Source organism: Lissotriton vulgaris, chromosome 8, assembly GCF_964263255.1.
Source record: "Lissotriton vulgaris chromosome 8, aLisVul1.2, whole genome shotgun sequence".
Lineage (NCBI taxonomy): Eukaryota > Metazoa > Chordata > Amphibia > Caudata > Salamandridae > Lissotriton > Lissotriton vulgaris.
The window spans coordinates 380,519,320-380,545,774 of NC_141696.1; the positions used below are offsets into that span (position 1 = coordinate 380,519,320).

General features: G+C 42.9%; 1 protein-coding gene across 1 annotated transcript in view; it reads right to left on the reverse strand.

Annotated features, from left to right (window-relative positions):
* Positions 1 to 26,455, reverse strand: part of MYO16 (myosin XVI) — a 2,821,299-nt gene that overhangs the window by 825,281 nt on the left and 1,969,563 nt on the right. The window contains exon 24 of the mRNA XM_086934162.1: positions 17,732 to 17,807. Coding sequence (XP_086790288.1) covers positions 17,732 to 17,807 — 76 coding nt within the window. The remainder of the gene's footprint in view (positions 1 to 17,731; positions 17,808 to 26,455) is intronic.

A 26,455-nucleotide genomic window follows, 5' to 3' on the forward strand; every position in this document is an offset into this window, starting at 1 on the left:
CCCTAAAATATTTCCTCTGAGTCAGACTGAAACCAGACATTCCCAAGCAGTACCTCAGCATACCAGTAGGTGACATCATTACATTTGTGCCTATATTTGTACTGAAAACCACTGCAAACCATTCTATTTGCATCCACCAACCAGTGCAAGAATGCAAGTTTTTGCATCAGTTGGTTGAGGAAGATGTAATTTGCACCAGTCTGTCTGTGAAGAGCAAGTAACTTACAACGAGTAACTCCTTATCTGCTAGGAACTGGATCCAGACATTTTCAAGCAGTACCTCTGCATGCTGTTAGGTTGAGTTGTTAAATGTGTGCCTATATTTGTACTGATGAACTACTGCAAAAAATTCTATTTGCATCCACCAACCAGTGCAAGAATTCAACTTTTGATTCAGTTGGTCGAGGTAGATTTTTTACCAGTCTGTCAGTGAGTAACAAGTTACTTAACTCTGGAAACTTTATTTAGCCTTAGACTATTCTGCCGGTGTTAGACTGGATCTGGAAGTTTTCGAACAGTACCTCGGTACACCAGTAGGTGGCATAGTTTAGCTCTGTGTCAGTGTTATCCATGGCGGAAGTGCACTGCACAGTACCTATATATGAGCCACACAAAGCTGAGACATCAATTTCTTTTCGTGACATTTCCACTCCAGAAGCATGGAGCCATGACAGAATGCTGATGGACCAGTGTGAAGACAATAAGGACTTGCAAGGGTTAACCTATCCAGCTAGATAGAGTTTCTACCAGAGAAGGCATTACCGAAGGTAAGTAACTAGTTCATCTGATAGAGGCTTCTAGCCACAGATTTCTTACCTCAGAATAGATACTCAAACAATACCTCCCTGCACATTGGACTGCAAAAGGATTTAGGTCAGAAAGTCCCGGAGGACCAAACAGGCAAAGTGCCCGTCATGGCAGAGGTGAATGTCCAGGCAGCGGTGCTTGGTAAACATGTGATGTGACATCTAGATTGCTGCCTAACAAATGTCCAGGACAGGGACTCCATTACCTAAAACCGTGATCACAGACTTGACTCTTGTGGAATGAGCAGGCAAGACTTCAGTGCGGTTCACCAAAATGAAAGGCGAAAATCTCTAGCGTGAAGAGGAAGAGGGCTGTAGCCAAAGACAGTGCCTAGAGCAGAGCTTTCCAAAGTGGGTGGTGCGACACGGTACTGTGTCACCTCCCATCTGTGGGTGTGTCGCGCGACGATGATGTCTGCAGCCAGATTAGGGCGAATGCTCTTGCATTCAGAGATGCAGTTCGGCGTAGGCGGAGGAAGGAGAAGCAAGAAGCGTTAGACAAACGTGAGCCCTTGTTCCCTTTACGACGGTGACCTCTGGTCCCCAGGTAAATGTTCGAAATTTTCAAACTCTGTTTAGGCCCCTGGATGAAATAGAACCGGTTTCAGATGAGTGAGCCAAGCGTGCAGCCTTGTTCCCTTTGCAACGGTGACCTCTGCTCCCCAGGTTAATTTAGTAAATGTTAAAACTCTGTTTAGGCCCCTCGTTGAATTAGAACCCGTTTCAGATGGAGTGTGCTGGTTTAAGAGCTGGGGCTTCAGTTTTCTCCAAAGATTTACTAGGTTTGTTGCTGGTGAATGTCCGCAGCACACCTGAGTGCCTCTCAGAGGCAGATGTGATCCTGTTCACACAAGGGCAGCAAAGGTCATGTAAAGCGCTCAAATACCTTCCTACTGGATAATGCGTGTCCTTTAGTACAGAACAATTGAAAAATGTGTGTTCTTTTTATACCTTAGGCAGCATTACCATCAATGCAGACTTACTTATTACTTTCTGCTCCTCTCCAAACCCCATTTCCAGACGTCTAGGATGCTGCAAAATGTTGATCATAAACATGGCTCTACAAGTCAGACATAGAAAAGCAAGCAGACGTGCTTACTAAAACTTAATGGTCCCCATATTTGGCAAGCACAAATGAGTTGTGATGTGAGGGATATATATGTTAACCTCATTTGCAGCAGTCTTTTTAGAACGTGAAATACAGAGATTGATTTGCTGAAACTTCTAATAGTCATTATTATGTTTATGTGAGCAAGCTCACTTTCACTCACAAGATAATTTTTTCGTTCCATCTCCAACATATACTTTGAACATTTATGAATTTTAAACAGATGTAAACACTTCATATATAATGAAAGTTCATCTAAAGTTATTGAAATCATTGCTAGATTCCGTTTTTTACTGCTGTAAGTCATACTTGTCAATAGACTAGATACACAGATATATTCATAGACGAGGCACTGGTATATTGAAGGAGTTTCATTTAATTCCTTGAATATTCTGTTAGATTTTTTTCTCTAAGTAAGCTAAGGCGCATAAAGCTCAACATCTTCCTGAAGAATTAATTGTGAATGTCCGTAGATTCATCCTGCAACAGAATGACAAAATGTAACCATATTCTGCTTACTTGAACCTGTGCTGTTATGATTCACCTTGACTGTTGTTTAGTTTGTGTGACTTGTTGAATCAGTGCAGTCTGTTCCAAGAAGTTACCGATCTTCCCTCCAGGGGTGGTTGATGAAAAATGATGTGGAAATGGTTGCTTGCATATGATATGGTGGCTTTTCCTTTTATGGAATGCCAGAAACCGGTCCTCGGAAGCTTGTTTCCGGTCCAGGGAAGACATGGCTTGGCAGTTTGGGCTGGACTGTTCCCATGAGGCACAGGGTCAGACTGATTTGCATATAGCCATGTCTGAACTGGGGCGGCAGAGTGGGCTAAAGAACGGTGATGGATTAAACCCAGATCTTTTGACTGGGTGTGAGTGTTTGATTAGTTCAGATGCTCCGTCCATTACCACCCCCTTTTGTACGGCTTTTACTTTTATACCAGTAGCCATATTGTTAATTATTCCCGCAAACTGCCTGCATAAGAGGCAGCAGTTTCTCTCAGGTCTTTGTTTAGTAACACTGAATAGGCTTCTCTCACTCCCTCAAGATTTTTCCAGCCATTCCATTCCAAATGTGACTTTCCGTAAGTTTTATCACTTCCTGTTCAGTAACTATGATTATTTTGTGACGCATATTAGAGAGCTTCTAAGCTGCCTGACTGCATTCTGCTCCTTCCATATTTTTTAAAGCAGTTTGTGATGAATCCAATCTACTTTTCTAGGCTGTTCGCTTCATGGCTAATAGTCCAGCCTATCACTCACACTGCTGCATTGTGTTAATTGTAACTCGGTTGTTGACTAGTCTAGTATTGCTTTCATGGGGTCCAATTACTTTACTGTGCCTTTGTTCCACCGATTCCCATGTTTTCCTTACCTTTCAACCTTTGGGTAGAGGTTAATATGCCTTGGTATGCTAAACCTGACACAGGGACACCAGGGTGTTGTGTATCTTCTTGTCATTTTTTGCACAGACAAATGTCATGGTGACACAACTGACACAAAATCCAGACTGTTGTTGTATAAATACATTGATTAACTTTTGAAAATGCCTCTAAAATAGAATGTTACAAAGCTTTGGGGATTTGTCAAATTAATATAGATGTTTTTTTGTTTTTTTTGTTTGTTTTGCTATTTAAAATGACGAGGGGGGGCACGATTTTAATGTATAAGCCATTTACTTCTGATGGATAATTCGAAACATATATTTCATAGCTTGATAATATTCCTCAGGGGCCAGACAGAATCCGGAAACTTTTCATAACAAGGCTCCCGTGTGCCTCTATGTTGCGTGGTGCGGCTCATAGTAGTCTTTGTGCCTCCCCAGAAGGGAATGGCACAAACCTAACCTTGCTTACACCCAGGTTTGCAAGTCACTGTCTTTGTTAGAACAGATTCACAATTGCTTTATTAACCTTCCTGCTTTCTCAAATTTGATTGAAAATGCACCATTTGCCCACTATTTTGTCAAAACTTTCTGGGGGGCCAACCGCCCGAACCCCCCTTAGGTGGCTTGGGCACGCTCGCATTACGGTGTCGCAAGATGAACATTGTCTAAAAGGTGTGTCAACAACATGAAACTTTGGAAAGCTGTGGCCTAGAGGCTGGATACCCCCTTTGGCGAAGGTCTGCTGAAAAGAATTTGCTGCTGAGGAGACGCTTCTAGAAAGGTTCTTTGAAGTGCATGGAATTTCCTGACTCCCCTACCCTGCCACCACGTTGGCTGAAGTGAAAATGTAGATGTGATTAGTACTTTCTGTGAAGGCAGAGCACATCCTATTTAGAGCAAAGTGGGGCTACGCTTAGTTCTGCCCCATACCCTGCGAGCAGATGGCCCACTCAGGCACACCTAATCCCCCTATTGTGTGACTGTCTTGGAGGACCTCACAAAATCTAACTGTCAGTTATACTCAGTAATCTGATCCAAGATAAGTTTCAGGCACACACAGACCAAGGGCAGGGAAATGGCAAATTTCTAAAAGTGGAATTTTTTCCAATTGTAATACAAAATCTGACTACGATTAAAGAGACTTTTTCATTATCATATCATAGATGCCAAACTAGAACTGGATACATGGTCCCAATCAAACTTTGGCATTTATTAAATGTAAAAACCAGCCCCATGTTATCCCATAGACAGGTAGGCCTCACAGTAGTGAAATACAAATGTAGGAGTTTTCACTACCAGGACATGTAAAACTTAAAAGTAAATGTCAAGCCTTTTAATTACACTGCACACTACCCATGGGGAACCTAGGACCTAATTTAAGGGAGATGTATATGTTTCAAAAAAAGGAAGATTTGGGCATATAAATAGGTCTTATTTTCCAGGTCAAGATGGCAGTTTAAAACTGCACACACAAAGTCTGCAATGGCAGGCCTGAGACACGATTTAAGTGCTACAAAAGTGGGTAGCACAATCAGTGTTGCAGGCCCACTAGTAGCATTTACTTTACAGGTTCTAGGCACAGGTAGTGCCACTTTACTAGGGAAATATAAGTAAATTAAACATGCAAAACAGGTATAAATCAATCTAGCTTATTTTAAGAAAAGAGCACAAGCACTTTAACACTGTTTAGCAAGACCAGTGTAACACACTGCCATTTCCCTGATAGGCTGCAATCTAGGAACTGCCTTCAGAGTAGGAAGGGTTCCCATGAGCCAATCATGCCCCGTTGCCCCATTCTAGTGCCGAGGCAGATTTAAACATGTTTGCCAAGGCTAATTTTAGTTTCAATCCAGCACTGTCTCGATTGTATACTGTTAGAACTGGCTATTTCTGGTAGACTAGGGCTGACGCCAAAGCCAGGCAGAAACCACCATTCTAGTCAGGGCAAGGGAGTCACACGCCAAGATAACCCCTGCTCACCCCCTTGGTAGCTTGGCACGAGCAGACAGGCTTATCCCGGAGGCAATGTGTAAAGCATTTGCACCAGCACATGACAGCACCAACACCCTAGGCACACCACAAAAGGAACTCCACACAGGTTATATAAAAATAACTTCTGTATTGTAAAAACACATCAGATAGAAGTCACACATGTACATTGTGCCAACTGGCACGGGCAATATTCACAAGGGATTATTTACAGGACAGGGCCACATGGGCCACTGTCAGAATCAACACTTTTAGAAATATCACTTCTAGAACTTAGAATAAGTATAGCACAAAATACCAGTTATAGATCACATCCAGTAACTACTGGGAACAGGTAAGTACCACTTAGGCAACCCTAAACACCTTAGGAGAATGTCACGCAGGAAAAAAGAACCTCACTAGGACCACCTGTACTAGAAAGAACAACCACCTAAGAATAAAATACATTTAGGGGTATAGGTAAGAACACATTACACATGATGCAAAATCAACATTCAGAGGTGTTGGGAAGGAAAATCACATGATGCATAAACCAACACATTCAGAGGTGTAAAATCAAGGAAGACACATGATGCATAAAAACATTCAGAGGTGCCAGGACATAACTCAATAGCGCAAAAGCACATGATGCCTAAAAACATTCAGAGGTGTAAGATCAAGGTGCGTAATCATATTAAATGCATTACATTTCCTAGCACCACATCACATTGCGCAAAACTCACATTAGGCAATTACCCTCACATAGATAATCATATTACGCCTACATAAAATCACATACCAGCCCCCATCTAATAAAGGGACTAAAGAGCCCTGTGTCCAGAATGTCAGGGCGCACTGCCAATACAGCGCCAGTCAGGGGTGCGCCACCGGCGCAAAACCTAAATGTTTCAGGTGCCCACTACTGGCTGGGCACCTGAGGACATCCCAAGACCTAAATGGTGCAGCTGCCCACTAACTTCTGGGCAGCTGGGAATCAAAAACTGCGACAGGGTCCTCACTGACCCTTAGGCGCAAACTGCGCCCACTGTTGGAGCCACCAGGCTCTGACAATGCACATAGCCAAAGGTTGGAGACACACAGGCTCTTAAACAAATATGCTCCATGGAGCCCTCAGGCTCTGAAAATACCTTTGACCCCTAAGAGCCCTCTCTGGGCTCGCAAAACAACAAGGGGGGCAGGGAGCCTCTCAAAAATAAGGGGGGGGGGGCAGGGGGAGCCAACTCAGCTCCTTAAAACAACCATGCCCCCGCACAGGTGGAGCCCCTCGGGCTCGAAATACAAATTGGGCCCTCCACACTGGGGAGCGGCCCGCTGCCAGACCGGGCCGCTCTACACTTCCCTGGGAGACACCCGCCCGAGACGACCGCACTCACTGGTTGCCTGTTGTGAGGCGGCGTCTTCACTGGGGCTTCTTTCGGCGGCGGAGCAGCGCGTCTCCTCTCTCGCTGAGGCATCTCCGCTGCGTGTCACCGGACTTCCGGGGCTCCCTCCATCGCATGGGAGCCCCGCACCACTCCCGCTGCGTCCTCTCCTCTTCATGGCAAACCCGGGGCTCCCCATAACTCACCGGAGCCCCGGGCCATGAGAGACCAGCCTCACTTCCTCTGTTCCTCCCGAGGCCCAATCCCAGCGCGGCTCACTAGGACGAGCCCCCGGATGACGAACCACGGCTTCCGGCGCTGTCCAATCACAGCGCGGCCTCACAGGACGAGCCTCCCACGGCCAACCAATGGCTGCGCGGCTCTCCAGAAAAGCTTCTCTCCGGCGGCCATTAAACACAGCTCGGACCACGGCGGTGAACAAAGGGCAGAAAGGAAGGGTGGGCACCCTCGGTATTAAAATAAAACATACCAGCGAGGTGGGCACTCGCAGAGGGGCCTATAAACGGGAGAATACCCGTACTGTAAAAATAAAGTGCACTCAAAGCACTCGGGGGCACACAAAGGGCAGGAGCGCTTCCCACACGGGATAACCATAGCACTCTGCCAGAAATCAGGATAAGAGCGCCCACGAGGCGCTGGGGAGCCCATAAATCACGAAAACGCCCCAGAAAGGACCCCCACAGCAAGGAGTCTCCCAACCATCCTCAGGCCAGGCAGAAAGGGCCCCCAGGAAGAAGTCCTCCAGCAGTCCATCAGGTATCCAGGGGCTGAGCAGGGTCCAGGGATTCCACTGGGCCCAAGCAGCAGCACGCCCCTGGTAGGATTCAAGTCAGAAACAGAACATTTTGTAAGGGAACACAGCCCCTTTTTATTCTATAACATCCTTTGTCTAGCAGGGTGCAGGCAGTGTGAGAACCAGCTAGAACTGGTTATAGGGAATTCCTTTCACTGGCCAGGCTAGGGACATCAGACGCACCCCAGGGGGTGGAGCCAGCATTGTGTGGGGAAAACCCAACCTCACTCAGGACCCTCAAACCAGACAGTTAATCCACAAGCAGGCCCAGGCTCACTCCTCCCCTCACGTCAGCATGCTAAACACTCCATTCACCACCGGGGCAGACTCTCCCAGACTCTTTGAGCCAGGCTCACCAGCCAGCCTCAGCCAATCACACGCCAGACACAAATTACACAAATATGCCAACTTCTAAAAGTGGCACTTCTACACAAGACACAATCATGCTGCATATATCATTACGCAGCATTCAATCTCACGAGTTCGCACATACCAAACTCGACCCTGCATTCCCCACACATCAGGAACTACCATGGGCATACATATTCCCTATGCATTCCTATGGGAGGGCAGGTCACTCACCACACATACACAGAGAGCTCACGCACTTTACACTGTACCACAGTGAAAAAGTGCGCAGAGGCCTAAAATCACCACCACCAGGTTCCAGAAATAGGCTAGGAAAAAGCAAAAAGTATTGGGGTGAACCTGCCAAAAGGGCCAGGTCCACCATATACAAAGTATATTTGTGAAAAAAAGTTGCACATTATGTTACAGTGAGCACACAGATTTATTTTTTTCTTGTCAACTTCATGCATAGCCACTGCATTCATTGAGTTGGATATTACTTGCTCCATGCTTGACTAAATTATGTTTATTAGTTAGTTATATTTTTTCACACAGTGGTAGCATACAATGTAATTATGTAAGAACCAGGATCACAAGTAGAATGTCGTTATAAAATGAAAACAATTATGCAAAGGTGATTTCTAAGATCTAAAGTGGTATTTAGATGTCAAGGGTCATATCATGAGGAGCTACGCTCGGCACAACATTTTTTTTGTTGTGTCTGAGGTGTCTAAAGGTCATACATATAACTTTGAATTTCTTCACATTAATGAATAATCTTTTGACAGAAAAAGAGAAAATCAGACAGAGGACGTATCTGCTCATTGTTTCGGACTTGTGCTGTCTGCATTTCATGTCCTAACCCAGAGAAATATGAGTTATATTTATGAACTTTAGACACCTCAGATGTTTTTATCTAACTTCATATTTCTTCCTGTTAGTGCATGATTTTAATGCGAAATATAAAGACACTAACCTAACTCTGTTACTGAGCTGCGGCATCTGCAAATCCAGATCAAACTCAAATAAGTTAATTCATTCAAACTTAGTACCTTATTATGTGTACGGCGGTCCACGTGGTGTCGGTCCAACCCCTGCCACACTGTAGGCTAGGCTACAGTATTACAAATGTGGCAGTCAAGCCTCCACAGGACAGCTGCATCTGCCTTGGATCCAGGATCCTGCAGTGATCAAGCAGCTGTCAGGAAGCTGCAATATGCTGGTGGTGCCACTACGGCACTGCTAAGCATATTGAGAGGTGGCTTTCCACCGCATGTGTTCTGCCGGTGAGCCCACTTCTGGGCATAGGGGTGCATACAGTGGGGCACCTATTGTGCCCCCTGGACTTGCACCCCCAGTTCCTGTGCGGTGTGGCATGCATGCCACACCATGCAGGGGCGTGAAGACAGTGATCTCACAGCGGTAGTCTGCATGTTAGGCTCTCCCATAAGCCTAACAGACCACCGTCATCAGACCACTGATGCACTACCAGCCCTTCATTGATTACAATCATAATCAAGCAGGCAGGCGCACAACAGCCTTGGCAGTCCTCCAGTGGATGGCACTGCGGCTGCGTCGCTGGAGGACTGCCAAAGTTGTAATTAAGCCATTAGACAGTAGGCACTTGGCTCTGTACTGAGCCAGCATAAATGTTTATGATACAGACTGCAGTCTTTTTTAGTTTTTACCTCGAAAATGCTCTTAAAGCGGCACATATGTTAACGCAGTGAGTTATCCTCTGAACTTGAGATACCAGCTCTCTATCAAAATTATACTGAGTTTCAGAGTTTTACTGTGAAAATGCCAGAATTTAGAGGCATCCTTAAAGTACACTAATAAACAAATAGTGGGATGATTCCAAGTGGAGAACCGCATTCGGTTATCTGGCAAACCATGTGTTTTTGAAGGAGGAAGCCTCAACCACATTTTAGTTGTATGATTAATCATAGACAACCTGACCCCACCCTAAAAAGATAGTAATCTCATCATGGGCTCAACCTCTACTTGAGGGACTTCTTTATAGTAACCTCCTCAATATAGTGGATCTGGATGGTTTAATGGCCTCCGAGTAAATGTATGAAGGCTCATTTTGTTTGTGGGTACCAATGTCAAGATTAAAATATGGGATGTATATGGAGTGCTAAAACTCTGATGTTCTTGCGAGATCCGACAGGTTTAAGATTATACAATCGTCCACTAGGTCAAGGCTTTCATCAGGGCTGTGAAGGATCCTTAACCTGACAAAGTATATATGCACTCATCCCTGTTTTTTTTTAATGAAAATATCTGCTACCTTATTAAACGAGGAAACAATAAAAACCTAGAGGGATAATCAAACATTCACCCAGTTAGTCCATATTAGGTGCACATTAGGTCAGAGACATTATAAATATCTATATTGTTGTGGGATTTCAATCTGACATTAGCTTATGACACTGCAAAAAAGCACTGCACAAAAGAATGATGTGGCCACACTTACATCACCATCACACATATCAGTCACCCAAACTAGGGAATTTTTAATATACATAGTCCTGGCTGGAGGAAATATATGCAAATATTTCTTTTCCTTTATGTCTCTCTATCCTTAAAGTATGCCCATTAATTTCTAAATCTATGTTTTTGGAGTATATGCAACGTGATAAAACTGCATAGGTGGAGCTGGGGCATTTTTGAAATTTCACAAATATGTTTTCGCCAAATCAAGAAGAAGTTCATGAACAAAAGGTTAGAGGCCCTGTTTCATAATAAATGATTGGAATCTATAGATGCTTTCCTCATTCACAAAGCACTCAGATAAAGGAAAAGCTGGGGTTGGTTCAAATACCTGTCTCATGTTCACTGGAGAATCTAGTCTTTAATATCATTTTTGTCATCCTGCAATAATTAATTTCGCGCGAATGCTATTAAAATGAGAGGCACATTGATGGGCCATAAAAGTGATCCTATCCTATGAAATGTGCATTTCTTTTTCTTGTCTTTAGCACACTCATTAACTTAAAATGGTTGTATGACACTACATTAAAAAAAAACAATATTGACATACCAGATACCTTAAAAAGAATTTGGACAGCCAAACTTTTGTGATCTTATCCTCAAACCAAACAGTAAAGACAAATATGTTGATAACAAAAATAGAGCTGAAAAATAATCTAAAACAAAAAAATATATAGAAGACAAAAATAAAGAAACACCAAATATTGTTAATACATTGAAACTAAAGAAACATCACAACACTCACAAAAAACTAAATATCGGACATAATTCCCAATAAAACAAACAATATTGCATTGAATACACACACATTATGAGAAGATTTCAACACTTCAAAGAACCACTAAATGCTACAAACAAGGAAAGCTTACCAAAAAATAATATCTAACAAAAATAATAAAAATCTAAGCTATTAAAGAAAGCAAATAAACAAAACTAAGCTAAACGTTTTTTCTCCAACAATCAGGTGCATCCACTACAAAAGGAAAACATGCTAAAAGGATAATAAACTAAAAGCACAACAAAGAGATACTTGGAATATAAAAAGGCCAATTCAAAATTAAGTGTGGTAACAAAATCTAAAAAGTACCATTACAAGAAAAAATACATCTTAAACATAATTAAACCTTTAACTAACAAACTTCAAACTAAAAAATAAATTTAAAATAATTCAACACAACTCCTCACCTCTCAACAAACTACACCAAAAAAGCTGTACCAAAAAACACAATCAAACAGCCCTGCAAAACTAAAATCTACACGTAAAATGAAGACAAGACTACATCCAAAACCTATGTGAAAAGGTGCAACTACACTGCAAAATGTTAAAATGTAAATGATAGCAAGTTTTGTATATTTAAATAAGTAATACATTTTTTATATTGTAAATCCCACAGACAAAATGTAGAAACAACAAAATTCCTTTAATACCAAAAGTTAAAGGGATTATTAAGTTATGGCAAGTAGAGCACAACTAGTAAAAAAACACGTTGTAAATGCACAAAGAATTATTCTGACATATGCTATTACATGGCTATCACTAAAAAAATTAAAGAATAGAAAGTGTTAGGGAAAACAACTGTGAGAAATTAGGTTATTGGTTGAGGCTGGTGAAATCCCACTCAGGTAACAACCACAATTCTTGCCAGGTGGGGTGACACAGGCAAACTCCCAAATTAACCTTGGCTTAACCCTCTGGTAGCTTGGTACAAAAGTAGTCAGGCTTAACTTAGAGGGGATGTGTAAAGTATTTCTGCAGCTCATAAACAGTAATACAGTTTTTGACACCAAAACAACAAAAATTCAATTAGTAGTACAAGTTTCATGTAACATTTTTAATTTGGCTAAAAATAGTGCTTAAGAGCACAGTTCTCCAACCTGGTTGTGTCGGACTGGGACACAGTCACAAGTTCAGGCCGAGTGTGATGGAGCATGGGCCGGATACAGGGACCAAGTTAGTCCAACTGAGAAATGAACCTTAACTCCTTGTTGTTATGCAAGGCCTGGTTCAAAGATTCACTGTGTAGCATTGGTTCCGATGAAAAGTTGTGAAGTGCACATCAACGATGTGTCGCACAGTGCCGATGGTTCCGATGAGCTGTGCAGGCTGAAATAAGGGCTTGCGTTGGGACTGTGTCGGTTGCAACGAGACCACAGTTGGGCTGGCTTAGAACCTTTAGCCTCACTTCCAAGGGTCCAGGACTGGGCGGGCACCACTTAGGGAGTTAGGAGTAACAGCAGACAGAGTTCAAAATCACAGAATTGTGTTTTATGTGGATAGGTCGGTGGGACTGCTTTTGTCACCGACATCCTTTTGTTACTTACAGTTCATAAGTTGCAATCCTAATATAGCATGAGCTATGAACTCCCATCAAAGAGCAACATGCAAACTGCATGGTATAGGTTGTAACATTATATTTTCCCCACTCTTTTATTATCCTAATGCTGCTAAAAAGGGTTTGCTTGGGTATGAAATACATTCTTCTTAGTTGGTGATTGCCTGTGCAAGAGAGACTTGTGTGGACCCAATGCGGCTCCTGGTTTCCCCAGAACGAAATGCAGCAATTTTACAGTGCTCTTGGGATAACATTTGAAAATGTTGTTATGATGCCCAGGTGCCATATGGAATGCTCATTAGGCCTAATCCAATTTCTTTTAACTCAACAGCATTTGCTGTGAAGGACCACATTTGTGTTTCTATTTCCTTAGTAGGTCCACCTACTAGACCTTGAACCCCAAATGAAGTGGCTCCTGGTTGGGAATTTTTGGCTGCCCTTCTGCAGTTTAAGATTGCTGCATGCTGTGAACCGGAGACCATGCAAAAAGGTCCCATATTGTGTCTTAGTGACTAGCTCTCTTTAAAATATCTTGGGACCTGTCAACCAATTTTTAAAGAGTTTTCCGATCTTGTGGTTGTGTACTCCAGCCACCAGTGGCACACGTCTGGGGCCTCTTAAGCTGCAATTTTTCTATTGAGTAATCATGAGACCTCTCCACAGCCTCTGGAACTGGTGCTTTCCCCTCATTAGCCACAGAATTATTATAAGGTGCTGGACCCACATTCACATTCAGCCCTGGTGATTTCCTGTACAATGGTCTTTCTGGCAGCAGCACTCATGGTCCTCATGGCAGTCCACTATACATATCTGCATACCCCAAGTACAAAGACCATACGCTGAATGCATGGTGCTAATGTGTCCAGCAGGAACCTGCAATATCCACTCCTGGGGTACCCATAAATAGGACATTCAACAAAAGTCCAGTAAATCACTCTTCTTCAAGGGTTCCCAATAAGCCAACACTGTATTGGCCCTGAGAGTAAGAGAACTAGTGACACTAGTCCTGGAGGCTGAGTTCATAAGAGTACAGGAGCACAAATTTAGATTTAGATCTTCCACACTCCAAACAGGAGTCCATCAACTGCTGCTCCATCTCCAGTCTTCTGGCCCTCTTCATCTCAATTCTTTTTTCATGTGCGGAGGTTATGAATAGAGGTGTAAAGTTCTAGAACATTGGAGTCACCTATTCAAGGCAGTGATGCCTCATCAACCTCAACTGCTAACTGGCACATTCAATGACCAACCCTCTGCACAGGACTCAGAGAAGAATTCAAAATTTTGGCTTGGAGCAAAATGTCAGTACGCACTCCTCTGAGCCAACTTCCTCCCACCCAGGCCTGTTCTTTCCCTCCTAGACTTAAAAGAAAACCCCGATGGTGCTGAAGGCAGGGGTCAGTATGTGCTCATTTTCTCCTATGTATGAATGTTCTGTAAGCTACTTGACAAAGTGATACTAGAAATGAGCTGACAGAGATTTCACCCACATCCCCATCCTGTAACCAAAAAGCCTTACCCCTGCTAGGATGATCATGTTGTTCTTGTGGCTTTTGATATGCAAGATGGGCAGCTGAATAATTACTTCTCCCTGCATAGCAGATCAAAGCATGAATCATTTGAAGGATGTCTCAGGGAAATGCCCACTTGATAAGTTTATGAAATGACTCATATACAGCAAATTGACTGTTGAAAAATGCATATGACCTAGAAATTTATAGAAAAGGACATGCCAATTACCTTTCAGTCTCATGCCAATCAAATGTTACTTTTTAGGCATGAATGAATGAATGAATGAATGTTGGATTTATAGAGCGCGTGGTTACCCTGGAGCGTCCCAGTGCTGTACCACTGGGGAACCCGTCCTGGCTTTCCTGTGAGATGGTCCCTTTACTGGGCATCCCCAAGGTGCAGCCAGGCATCCCCGGCTGTGATGGGGCCAGAGTGGAGACTAAGCAAGCTATTGCCCAGAGTTGCAGCGTCGGACTCATGGTTAGAGTGGCACCGATGCGAGATTCATCGGGCCCGCTGACATTGGTCCTGCACCCATAAAAACACTACAGATTTACACTTCTGCTAAAATGAAACAGGATATTTTTTGGGGGGAATCGTAATTGAATGGCACAGCAAATTTGAGCTAGAACTCATCGACACGCAAAGATGCCAGGCTGAGTCAGATAATAGCCCTCTACATTCAGTCTACAATAGCATGAACACTCATGCCCATAGGAAACTCTGCAGAGACTTTTACCCCACCTGCACATAAGCAACCTTACTTTCAAGGTGGCACTGGTGTTACATCTCAATTCCATTTTAACATAGGGTTTAGCCTACGCGAGACTTCATCAAGGTCCCATGCCACAGCCAAGGTTTTAAGCTCCATAAGCAAAGCAAAAAAACTGTGTTCTTCTGTGGGTTAGAACCTGCATCTTTACATGGCATTTTCCACTAAGTCTAAATCCACAGAGTTCATGTAAATCTATATTCTCAAGTTTTCCTGTGTATGTAGGGATAGTAAATAAGAGGAATTTAAAAAGTATAGCTTTTTTAACTTTCTCCTTTCTAATGAAATCTTTCCCATCAAAATGTTGTAATATCTCTGCACGACTCCCATGAAGATTGTAAAATTCTGTAAATTCTTAACAAAAGTTAATGATGCTGCCCAGTGTTTGTAGGCTGAAGGCTGATTGTGGTGGAACCCAGGTCTGAAATTTAACACCAAATATCTTTATTGTGTGTTCCAGATGTTGATAGCTTTTTTCTTAATTAACAATGTGCAGCAGGAAACTATGTTCTCCTGCAAGTTTCTGTAATTCGAGTAGGAAATAATGAATAGGGATCATACAGCATATGAATATAGGTACATTATTTTTACTCAGTTGATACATATGCTCACGAAAGAATATTTCTGAAGGCATCATCCTGCTTTATCATTAACACCTTAGCAGCTATGGAACGTCCAGCTCCAGTGCTGGACGTTCCATTGCGCAGGTGCAGTTGGAACGTTCAATGGCCGACGGCAGCACTCCCGAGGTAGTGGTGCCGTCGGCCGCCGAACGTTCGAAGCACTTAAGGGGTTAAGAGGAATTGATTTGAGGCTGATAGCTTACACTATGTGCCTGATTCACAAAAGTAAACTTACACTTTTGTGTGTGTTTAAGATGGTTTGGTATTCACAAATGCATTTAAAAGTAGTGTCTTTACCAGTGTGGAGTCTCCGCACATAAAAGATCTTTTTACATGAAGAGACTCCACGTTCGTAAAGATACTACAAATAAATCCCTTTGTGAATCCCAAACATTCATAAACTTACACAAAAGTGTAAGTTAACCTTTATTGAATCAGACCCCATATTACCATTTTTGTCTGTTATGACAGGAAATTAACTCTGGCTCAAGTCTTTCTTTAAAAGATTTTCAGAGCCTGGAAAGAAGATTTGGGTCGAGGTATCAAATTTAATACATGACCCTTGCTTTGTAAAGTACTTGTTAGTACTAAAACAGACCTTAACCATTGCGTACTTTGGTGCTATCCTTTTTGCAACTTGTACATATCTCAACTATTCTACAATTCCCCGTTCCACTATCTACTTACATTCAAAAACAAAAAAAGGAGACGTAAACACCCATTCTACCAATAACATTTCTTTCAGAATAAGTGATTACTAGATGAATCTTGTAATGTGCTCTATCTCCGTGCCTGTCACCTCTTTGGCATGTGTTAAGAAATGATTATCAAAAGATGTTGGAGGTACAAAAAGATTTCTAATATGAGAAAAATGTATTGGAAAAGTATGCAATGTGAAAGTGAAGTTTAGTAACAACTGTCTGCAGAGTGATAATTCATGTGGAAAATAAGGAAATAGTTGATAGTTGATATACATAGATTAGTACCAATTTCCTTGAGAATTCTACACTTTTAATTAATACAATAATGTATGTTGGCACACAGGAACCAGCTAATTTTATCTGCTCTAGAGAGATAGCACTATGAGAGGCCTCTGATTACTCTTGTGGCAAGTTCAGTCTAAAGATTGCACAGAATTTGTTGCACTTCAGGGTATTCTAAAAGATTTGAACATTGCAAATTAACCATGTGATGAGGAGAAGCAGCAATATGGAGAATCAGCATCTTTTTATCAACAAATATATCATTTGTGTTCTTAGTGTGAGCTAGGGAATAGCATGATCCACTCTTAAATGTTATTGGGTAACGTAAGTTGCAAATTGATATCTAACAATAGCTATAATATGCATTATTGTGAATGATGATTCCAGCTCAAATGTTATTTCCTCAGAGCCTTAATAGAAACATTGTTAAAATTACCAAAAAAACAGTCTTAGTTAATGTAGTCTGACCAATGTAGCCAGCCAAACTGAACATGGAAGAAAAGAGAATGGCCAATTGGGAAGCCCAATCAGTCTTTTCTTCTCACGGTTTTCGAATAGAGATACTGAAAGGAGCAATTGCCATGTCAGATATGTTGTAGTTCCTAATGTAGTGAATAACACCTGAAAGTCAAAAGCCAAAATGGGAGTCGCATTTTAGTGCTTTCTAATTTAGATAAGAAAGGTGTTAATAATCGTACATATTAAAGAAATAAGATAACAATATTGATATAATTAGTTTGGAAAATTCACACAGCAAACTCTATAATGAAATTCAAATACACACAACACTTTATTTTTGCATTCAATTATTTAGATGTTATAAACCCTCAATAAACATGGCAAAATATCTGATAAAGCAAGGCAATTACATAGCATTTTTGTTAACATTGTTCAAACCGCATGTATAAGGCAAGATATAATAAATGTGATATGGTTCATTTTTCAACCTCCCACAGGTAGAAATTTCTCCAGGGATGGGTACCCTGCATCATTAGAGATTAGAGAAATATATTGTTAGTTTGGTTTAATCCAGGCAATTAAAAACATTTTCAAATAAATTAACATTGAAAACAAGAATTCTAAGATTCACATTCAGTTAAAATCACAATTAACAGATGAATTTAATATTCTAGTTAAAGATAATTTTCTTTTCATTATAAAAATAATAGGTTCTTTTTCTAGTATAGTGAAGAAGTACTTACTTTTCATTACAAATAATAGGTTTTGTGATAAGGCATCTCTATTTTTTTCAATTGCTCCAACAATTTCGTATGTCACCTATTGTTAAAAAAAAACAATCAGTAAAATATTTCAATATGTAATCAATACACAGTAATTCTTATTAGAGTTACTGTCATAAACAGATTATTAATATAAAGGTAGTCATATTCATCTTTCACAATATCATACTATTATTGTAGATAATTATATTATAGAAATGAAACAGGATTTTTTGTAATTAGTAGAATTTAAATATCATCTGAATCAACTGAAATATGTCATTATAAATTACTGCACATTTTAAACATGGCAAGAGGGTTAGAATCGTTTGCAAAAATATGGAGTAATCTCTTTCCAGAAAAGATTTCTTCTTGTGATTATGTATTTAATATAAAAGCATTAAGGGCCAGATGTAGGTAAATTAGATTTACCGATTTATAATTACCGAATTTTACCGATTCGGTAATTAAAAATCGGTAAATCTAATGTGTGGATATGTAGGTATATCCAGATGTTCAAATACCGAATCTTTAACAATCGGTATTTACCGATTCTGTAAATACAGATTCGGTAATGGCCATTCATTCCTATGGGCTTCAAAGCCCATAGGAATGAATGGGCATTACCGATTCTGTATTTACAGAATCGGTAAATACCGATTCACACAAGGGTGCAGGGGGTGTCACTTTGACACCCTCTGCCACCCCCAAAACAGGCACGGGTGCCATGTGGCAGGCAGACCTGCCCTAAGGGCAGGTCTGCCTGTCACATGGCATAGGTGTGCATGCACACATGTGCATGCACACCTGAATCGGTATTTTACCATCAAATTGGATTTGATGGTAAAATACCGATTCGTTAAGGCTCCTGGGACTCTGAAGAGTCCCACCTACATCAGAAAAATACCGAATCGGTAAAAATACCGATTCGGTATTTTACAGAATCGGTAATTTTACCGAATCGGTAAAATTACCGATTCTGTAAAAATGAGCCCCTACATGCCATTTCAGGTATACCGGTCGGTAACGGCCGAAAATAACCATTTTCGGCCGTTACCGACCGACCTACATCGGGCCCTTAGTGTATAGCATAACCATATTTTTGGGAACAAAAATGCAGACCAATTGTGACAAACAAATACTGCTTCTACGCAGACCTGAACAAATATTTTTTAAGTAATATTGATAGTTTCACCTATAGATATATAAATATATTTAGGTATTAAATATTTTTGAGAAAAGTGTAATCTCTATATTCTGTGCTTCAATCAATGATAGGACCTTTCACCTGTCATCTCTGCCTCTTCATCTGCAACCCAGGACCTCCCACCCTCACCGAAACCCTCACTACCCCTACCTCACCAACCTTGACCGCCCCAGAACTACTCTGCAGCCTCCTGCTCAATGCTAGAACAATCTGCAATCACACCACCAAAATCTGGGACACCATCACCACCCTCACTCCCAACGTTATCTTCATCACAGAGACCTGACTCAACTCCTCCTCCACCCCCAACATCACCACTGCGACACCGAACAGCTACATGATTATACATCAAGAATGCACCCAAAAACAGAGTCAGCTTCGCCATCATCCTCAGAGAAACCATCTGCTGCACCACCACCAAATGTGGCAGGACATCGATCATGGAACACCAGAACTTCCAACTCCAAACCAACAGCAAAATGACCATCAGATGCACCCTTTGCCTACATGCCCCTAGGACCACGCCCTTGCTTCTGCAACACCATCCTTGAATTCATCACCCCCCTCGTCATTGACTCCAAGCACTACATCTTCCTTGGTGACCTCAACTGCCACCTTGATGATCCCCAAAGACGTAAATGCCACCAATTTCCAGAGACCCAATGGAAGGACACCCTCAACACCAACCACCCGAACTCCGCAACCAAACCTTGAACAGGCCGGTTAGAATTTCTCTGCCTGAATCACCAACTGCGCCGATAGAGTCGCCCCTCTCAAGCCGCCAAGATGATCAGATTCCCCAAACAAGCCAGTAGATATACACCAGAATTCAGGAAAGTGAAATGCACTTGCAAATGGCTAGGAAGAAGATAGAGATGGAGGGTATGGTTTTGGCATACAAGGAAAGAGGCTATCCAGATGAGGTATTACAGCAGGCAAAACAGAAGGCAAGTCAGAAAACCAGACAGGAATTACTCACTAAGACAGTCAAAACACCATTGAAAAGGGAGGTTTTTGTCATTAAAAATTCCACATCCAGTAAACTTATCAAGAAAAGCATTCTAAAAAGATGGGAGGTGCTTGAACAGGAGACGGATTTTAAAGATGTGTTCTTAGATAAACCCATAATAGCACACACAAGGTCTAGGAACATAAAAGAGATTTTGAAACATTCTCTAACAAAAACAGGCACAGCACGCAATAGAGGCATGGTCAAGTGTCACAACTGTGGCCATTGTGGCAACGTAATGGTAGGGGATGTGTTCACACACCCACAAACAGGTCAACGTATACAGCTGAGACACACTTCAGATTGTAACACGAGCAAAGTTGTGTACGCCATCAAATGCCCGTGCGGGCTCGTGTACGTGGGTAAAACCTCTAGAAAAATAAAAGTTCGTATCACCGAACACAAGAGTCTAATAAGAACAGGCAATCTGAAGTCCAATCTAGCCATACACTGGAAGGAAAGACAACACACAATTCCTCAATTGCGTTACACAGTACTAGAAACTATAGATCAGGAAGAGCATGCTGACACCAATCGTCAACTATTACAGAGGGAGACATACTGGATTCGCAGATTGAATACGCTTGAGCCACAGGGTCTCAATGACAAAATCGAATTTTCATGTTTTCTGTAATTAATACTGTATTATTGTGCATTGTCATTTTTATGGTTCATGTGTATTGTTTATAGGCAACTTTGTCATAACTAGCGCTCGCTTAGTGGTGCATTTCATGTTTCATTCATTGGTAGACCTTACATTGTTTTTCTCACATTGTATCTCGTATTTTCACGTTCAGTCACGTTTATTGACACAGTCACAGTTTACATTACATTGATCAACCATAAGACTAGGCTAAGATGGCGCCCACGCCGGTTCGGCGAGTCCGTTTTCAGTTTTTACACGGAATCAAATAGCGAGGTGTAGAGGCGAGGGTTGCAGGAGGCGTTTGTGAACGCACGACGGAGATTCTCAGCCTAGGCTCGGGATAGGAAGGTAAGCGGTTACACGCGAGGGACGCTGGGCGAGTAAGGGACTTTCGGGCTTGTGAGAAATTCACACAGAACTTATACTTTTTGCAGAGATAAGAAAATTAGAAGGTGGACTACCACACGTTTATCTATTTGGGCGACACAAGCGACTGGAAGAGGTAGGCGGCGTCTGGCTTACAGCCTTATAAAGTTGAGCAAATTCGTTTTCTGTACCAAATGGTTTGGTGTGCTTTTTGAGTGGATTAGTTACTTTAGTGCTTTGTTATTTAGGAACACCCCGTGATACCCATAGCAGTAGTTCACGACATACAGACAGGTATGGCTTTTGGTTACTATTATGTGTGCAGTGTCACACGTGGTGATTTTCAGTTTCATAGTACAGTGGTGGAGGTCATGCTCAGTAGGCACTCGTTATGACAAACTTGTAAATAATGAAAATTGTTATATGGTGGAAAGTGGGGTTCCCACATTGACGGCTCTGATTATTATTGTTGTATCTGTTTAGAGCATCCCCTGACGAAGGTATTGTCATACCGAAATGCATTGGGAGCTACTGACAAGATGTATGTACATGGAGTAATGTACCAAGATTGAAGCATCAATCTCAAGACAAGAAAAACGTTGATTAAACAAAAAATGTTTAGCATCCGACTGGTTGCATGTTATTGTTTGGTACTTTCAAAAATGTTTGATTCAATTTTTGTTTGAAAATATTGTTGTAATTGTTAAAATTACCGATAAGTGTGGTTGATCAAATACCCTACGGGGACGTGTGCATAGTGCATCGTTTACAAGCAGTTCTCTGTTTGAATCACATGTTATGACACTGACTTGAGCCAGTCAGAACAAACGATAGCACCTTAAAACCAAGGATTACTTGATTCATTCACATATTAAGGAGTGCAGGGTGTCAAACCTTACTCATAGGAAGAAGATAGCACATCAGCAAGATCCTACAGACTGAGCCACCTTCGAAACAGGCCTCAACAAATACCACCAACGACTAAAAGTACACAAAAGAGGTGCCCTCACGGACCGCCTCCATGCAAGATCCCACCACAGCAAGGAACTGTTCAGCATTGTCAAAGAGTTTCCCTGCACGCCAGCCTCCAAGAACATGGTCGCCCTCTCCCAGGAACTCTGCAATGCCTAGGCATACTATTTGCACATCAAAATATCAACCATCTCCTAAACTTCAAACTCCAAATCATTGACCTCTGCAACCTCTCCACACCAACAGATGCCACCCACAACCACACTCTCACCGCATAAGAACAGCTCACCACACAGAGCACCACAGCCATTATGAGCTCCATCCACTCAGAAGCGCCCCAGCATATCGGGGTGACAAATGCAAAAACCAAAGTTGATGGACAGAATGCAGAACAATGTCATACATTCACCCCAGTACAGAGATCTGGGCCTAAATCGATTGTTTTTTTGCACTCCACACCACCCCAGTTCAGGCATGGCCATATGCAAATCAGTCTGACCCTGTGCCTCATGGGAACAGTCCAGCCCGAACTGCCAAGCCATGCCTTCCCTGGACCGGAAACAAGCTTCCGAGGACTGGTTTCTGGCATTCCAGCCATCTTCAGCCCAACTTGCTTGAATCTAGTGGTGTGGAGTGCATGGGACTCAAGTCTGAGCATACCCATCCCACTCGGGGTGACAAATGCAAAAAACACAGTTGAAGGACAGAATGCAGAACAATGTCATACATTCACCCCAGTACAGAGATTTGGGGATAAATCCATCGTTTTTTTGCACTCCACACCACCCCAGTTCAGGCATGGCCATATGCAAATCAGTCTGACCCTGTGCCTCATGGGAACAGTCCAGCCCGAACTGTCAAGCCATGCCTTCTGTTGACCGGAAACAAGCTTCCGAGGACCGGCTTCTGGCATTCCAGCCGTCTTCAGCCCGGCTTGCTTGAATCCAGTGGTGTGGAGTGCATGGGACTCACGTCTGAGCATACCCATCCCACTCGGGGTGACAAATGCAAAAACCACAGTTGATGGACAGAATGCAGAACAATGTCATACATTCACCCCAGTACAGAGATCTGGGCCTAAATCCATCGTTTTTTTGCACTCCACACCACCCCAGTTCAGGCATGGCCATATGCAAATCAGTCTGACCCTGTGCCTCATGGGAACAGTCCAGCCCGAACTGCCAAGCCATGCCTTCCCTGGACCGGAAACAAGCTTCCGAGGACCGGTTTCTGGCATTCCAGCCGTCTTCAGCCCGGCTTGCTTGAATCCAGTGGTGTGGAGTGCATGGGACTCACGTCTGAGCATACCCATCCCACTCGGGGGGACAAATCCAAAAACCACAGTTGATGGACAGAATGCAGAACAATGTCATACATTCACCCCAGTACAGAGATCTGGGCCTAAATCCATTGTTTTTTTGCACTCCACCCCACCCCAGTTCAGGCATGGCCATATGCAAATCAGTCTGACCCTGTGCCTCATGGGAACAGTCCAGCCCGAACTGCCAAGCCATGCCTTCCGTTGACTGGAAACAAGCTTCCGAGGACCGGTTTCTGGCATTCCAGCCGTCTTCAGCCCGGCTTGCTTGAATCCAGTGGTGTGGAGTGCATGAGACTCACGTCTGAGCATACCCATCCCACTCGGGGTGACAAATGCAAAAACCACAGTTGATGGACAGATTGCAGAACAATGTTATACATTCACCCCAGTACAGAGATCTGGGCCTAAATCCATCTTTTTTTGCACTCCACACCACCCCAGTTCAGGCATGGCCATATGCAAATCAGTCTGACCCTGTGCTTCATGGGAACAGTCCAGCCCGAACTACCAAGCCATGCCTTCCGTTGACCGGAAACAAGCTTCCGAGGACCGGTTTCTGGCATTCCAGCCGTCTTCAGCCCGGCTTGCTTGAATCCAGTGGTGTGGAGTGCATGGGACTCACGTCTGAGCATACCCATCCCACTCGGGGGGACAAATGCAAAAACCACAGTTGATCGACAGAATGCAGAACAATGTCATACATTCACCCTAGTACAGAGATCCTGGCCTAAATCCATCATTTTTTTGCACTCCACACCACCCCAGTTCAAGCATGGCCATATGCAAATCAGTCTGACCCTGTGCCTCATGGGAACAGTCCAGCCCGAACTGCCAAGCTATGCCTTCCCTGGACCGGAAACAAGCTTCTGAGGACCGGTTTCTGTCATTCCAGCAGTCTTCAGCCCGGCTTGCTTTTGCATCCAGCATATCGGGGGCACAAAAATCAGTGGCAAGCTCACCTCCATTCTGAATACATCCATCACCATAGCTTCCATCCCAGATGGATGGAAACACACCGAGATGAGACCCATCCTCAAGTAACCATCAACCGACCCCAGCATCTCTCTGCTCCCCTTCCATGCCAAAGTCTTTGAGAAGGCCATCAAGCGCTAACTCACCAAATACCTGAAGAGAAACAACCTGCTGGACCCCTCCCAATCAGGGTTTCATGCCAATCACAGCACCAAGACTGCCCTGATTGCTGCCATCTACGACATCAGACCTCTCATCAACTGGAGAGAAACAGCAGCCATTAGCGTTCAATACAGTCTCCCCCACACACTCATCAAGAGACTCCACCACATCGGGATCCAGGGAGATGCCTTCAAGTGAATCTCATCCTTCCTCACAGGGTGAAGCCAAAGAATCCACCTTCCACCCTTTACTTTGGAATCCAAGGTCATCATCTGTGGCATGCCTCAAGGTTCATTCCTAACCCCAGCCTCTTCATTACCTACATGGCGCCACTGGCCATCAGAATCAGAACCCAGGGCATGAACATCAAATCCTACACAGACGAAACCCAGTTCACTCTCTCACTCTCAGAAGACCCCTCCCCCATGAGGACCAGCTTTCACAACTGCACTCTGATTGTCACCGAATAACCGAGGACCAATTGCCTGAAGCTCAACATGGACAAGACAGAAGTGATGAATATTGGGAACAATGCAACCTCAAGGAACGACACCTGGTGGCCCGCCATCCGCGGACCCATACCAACAGACAAAGCCTGCAACCTTGGCATCATCCTGGACAGCAACCTCACCATGAAGTGCCTGATCAATGCAGTCTCCTCCGCCTACTTCCACACCCTCCACATGCCCAAAACATTCTTCAGATGGCTCCCTGTCTACACCAGGAGAACTGTCACTCAAGCCCTGGTCACCAGCCGGCTGTCTATGGCAATGCGCTACATGCAAGAATCACCTCCCAACTCCTGAAGAGACTCCAGACAGCACAGAAAACAGAGGCCAGGCTCATCCTCGACCTCCCAAAACAGACCGCCATCAACCCCACCTAAGGGCTTCACTGGCTTACCATCCAGTAAAGATGCCAAATCAAGATGCTGATACACGCCTACAAGGCCCTCCACAACCAAGAACCAGCATACATCAACACTGCCTGAACTTTCACCAACCATCAAGACACCTGCGCTCCAGAAGCAAAACCCATTCTAAATATTGAAAAGAATATGTCTGCCTATAGGTAGCTATAGCTATCTGTAGCTTAGACCAAAAAAGGGGTAGTTGAAATATTGAAGGTTGTGTGTGACAAGCGTATGCAATTTAGTGTCTAAACGTATCAGAATATTTCATATGGTACGCACAAGAAATTCTCAGTAGAACCCAGGGTTAAAGTGGAATATCAAAAAAACAATTGTTCATAACAGTAAAGCGTAGAATATTTGGAGGAATGCTACCAACATTGAAAGAAGAAGATTGTTGTGTAGAAACTGGTTCTGAGACATTCACAGTGGCTTACACACTGTGCATATTAGGTGGTTGCATCGCAACATGACATATGGTTTCAGTATTTGGGAGTATTGGTAATATGAGGTTTTGGTATTTGGGAGTATTGGTAATATGAGGGAAGGGCACTCACTGTAGTCCTTAGTCATTAAGTCACCATCTGCCAGTATCACTAAATTTGGGGGTTCTTCTCTTTTCAATTCAATGTAATTCTCTAGGAAGGAAATACATTAGCGGTCCAAGTTTGTAAGCTGCCCTTTTTAAGGCATTTGGTTAAAACAAAAGAACAGCTCATGAGTAAATGGCCCACCTGAACCACATCAGAGCTAATTTTTTCTTAATTTAAGCTTTTAACTGTTTACAAATGTCTTTGAAGGATTGTGTATTTCTGGGTGCCAAACTCTGTGTGGCATTTCCAACTTTTTTTGGAGTGTTGGACAGACCCTTCATAAAGAGCCTTTCCAGAGACCATATGGTCCTGTATAAGATACAAAATGAATGGCCATATTTAGAGTTTGAAGGATCGGATACTCTGTCAAAATGTGGTGGATATCCCAACTGCCGCATTACAAGGGTACCAGGCAATGGTGAGTTTTAATATGGGCAACAGGATATCCGCCACATTTGTGACATCAATGTCCTATTCGCCAAACTCTTACTTGCTTCAGTGGTGTCCTCATGAGACTTGCCTGTTTGACTTTCCAGTTTAAAGTGATG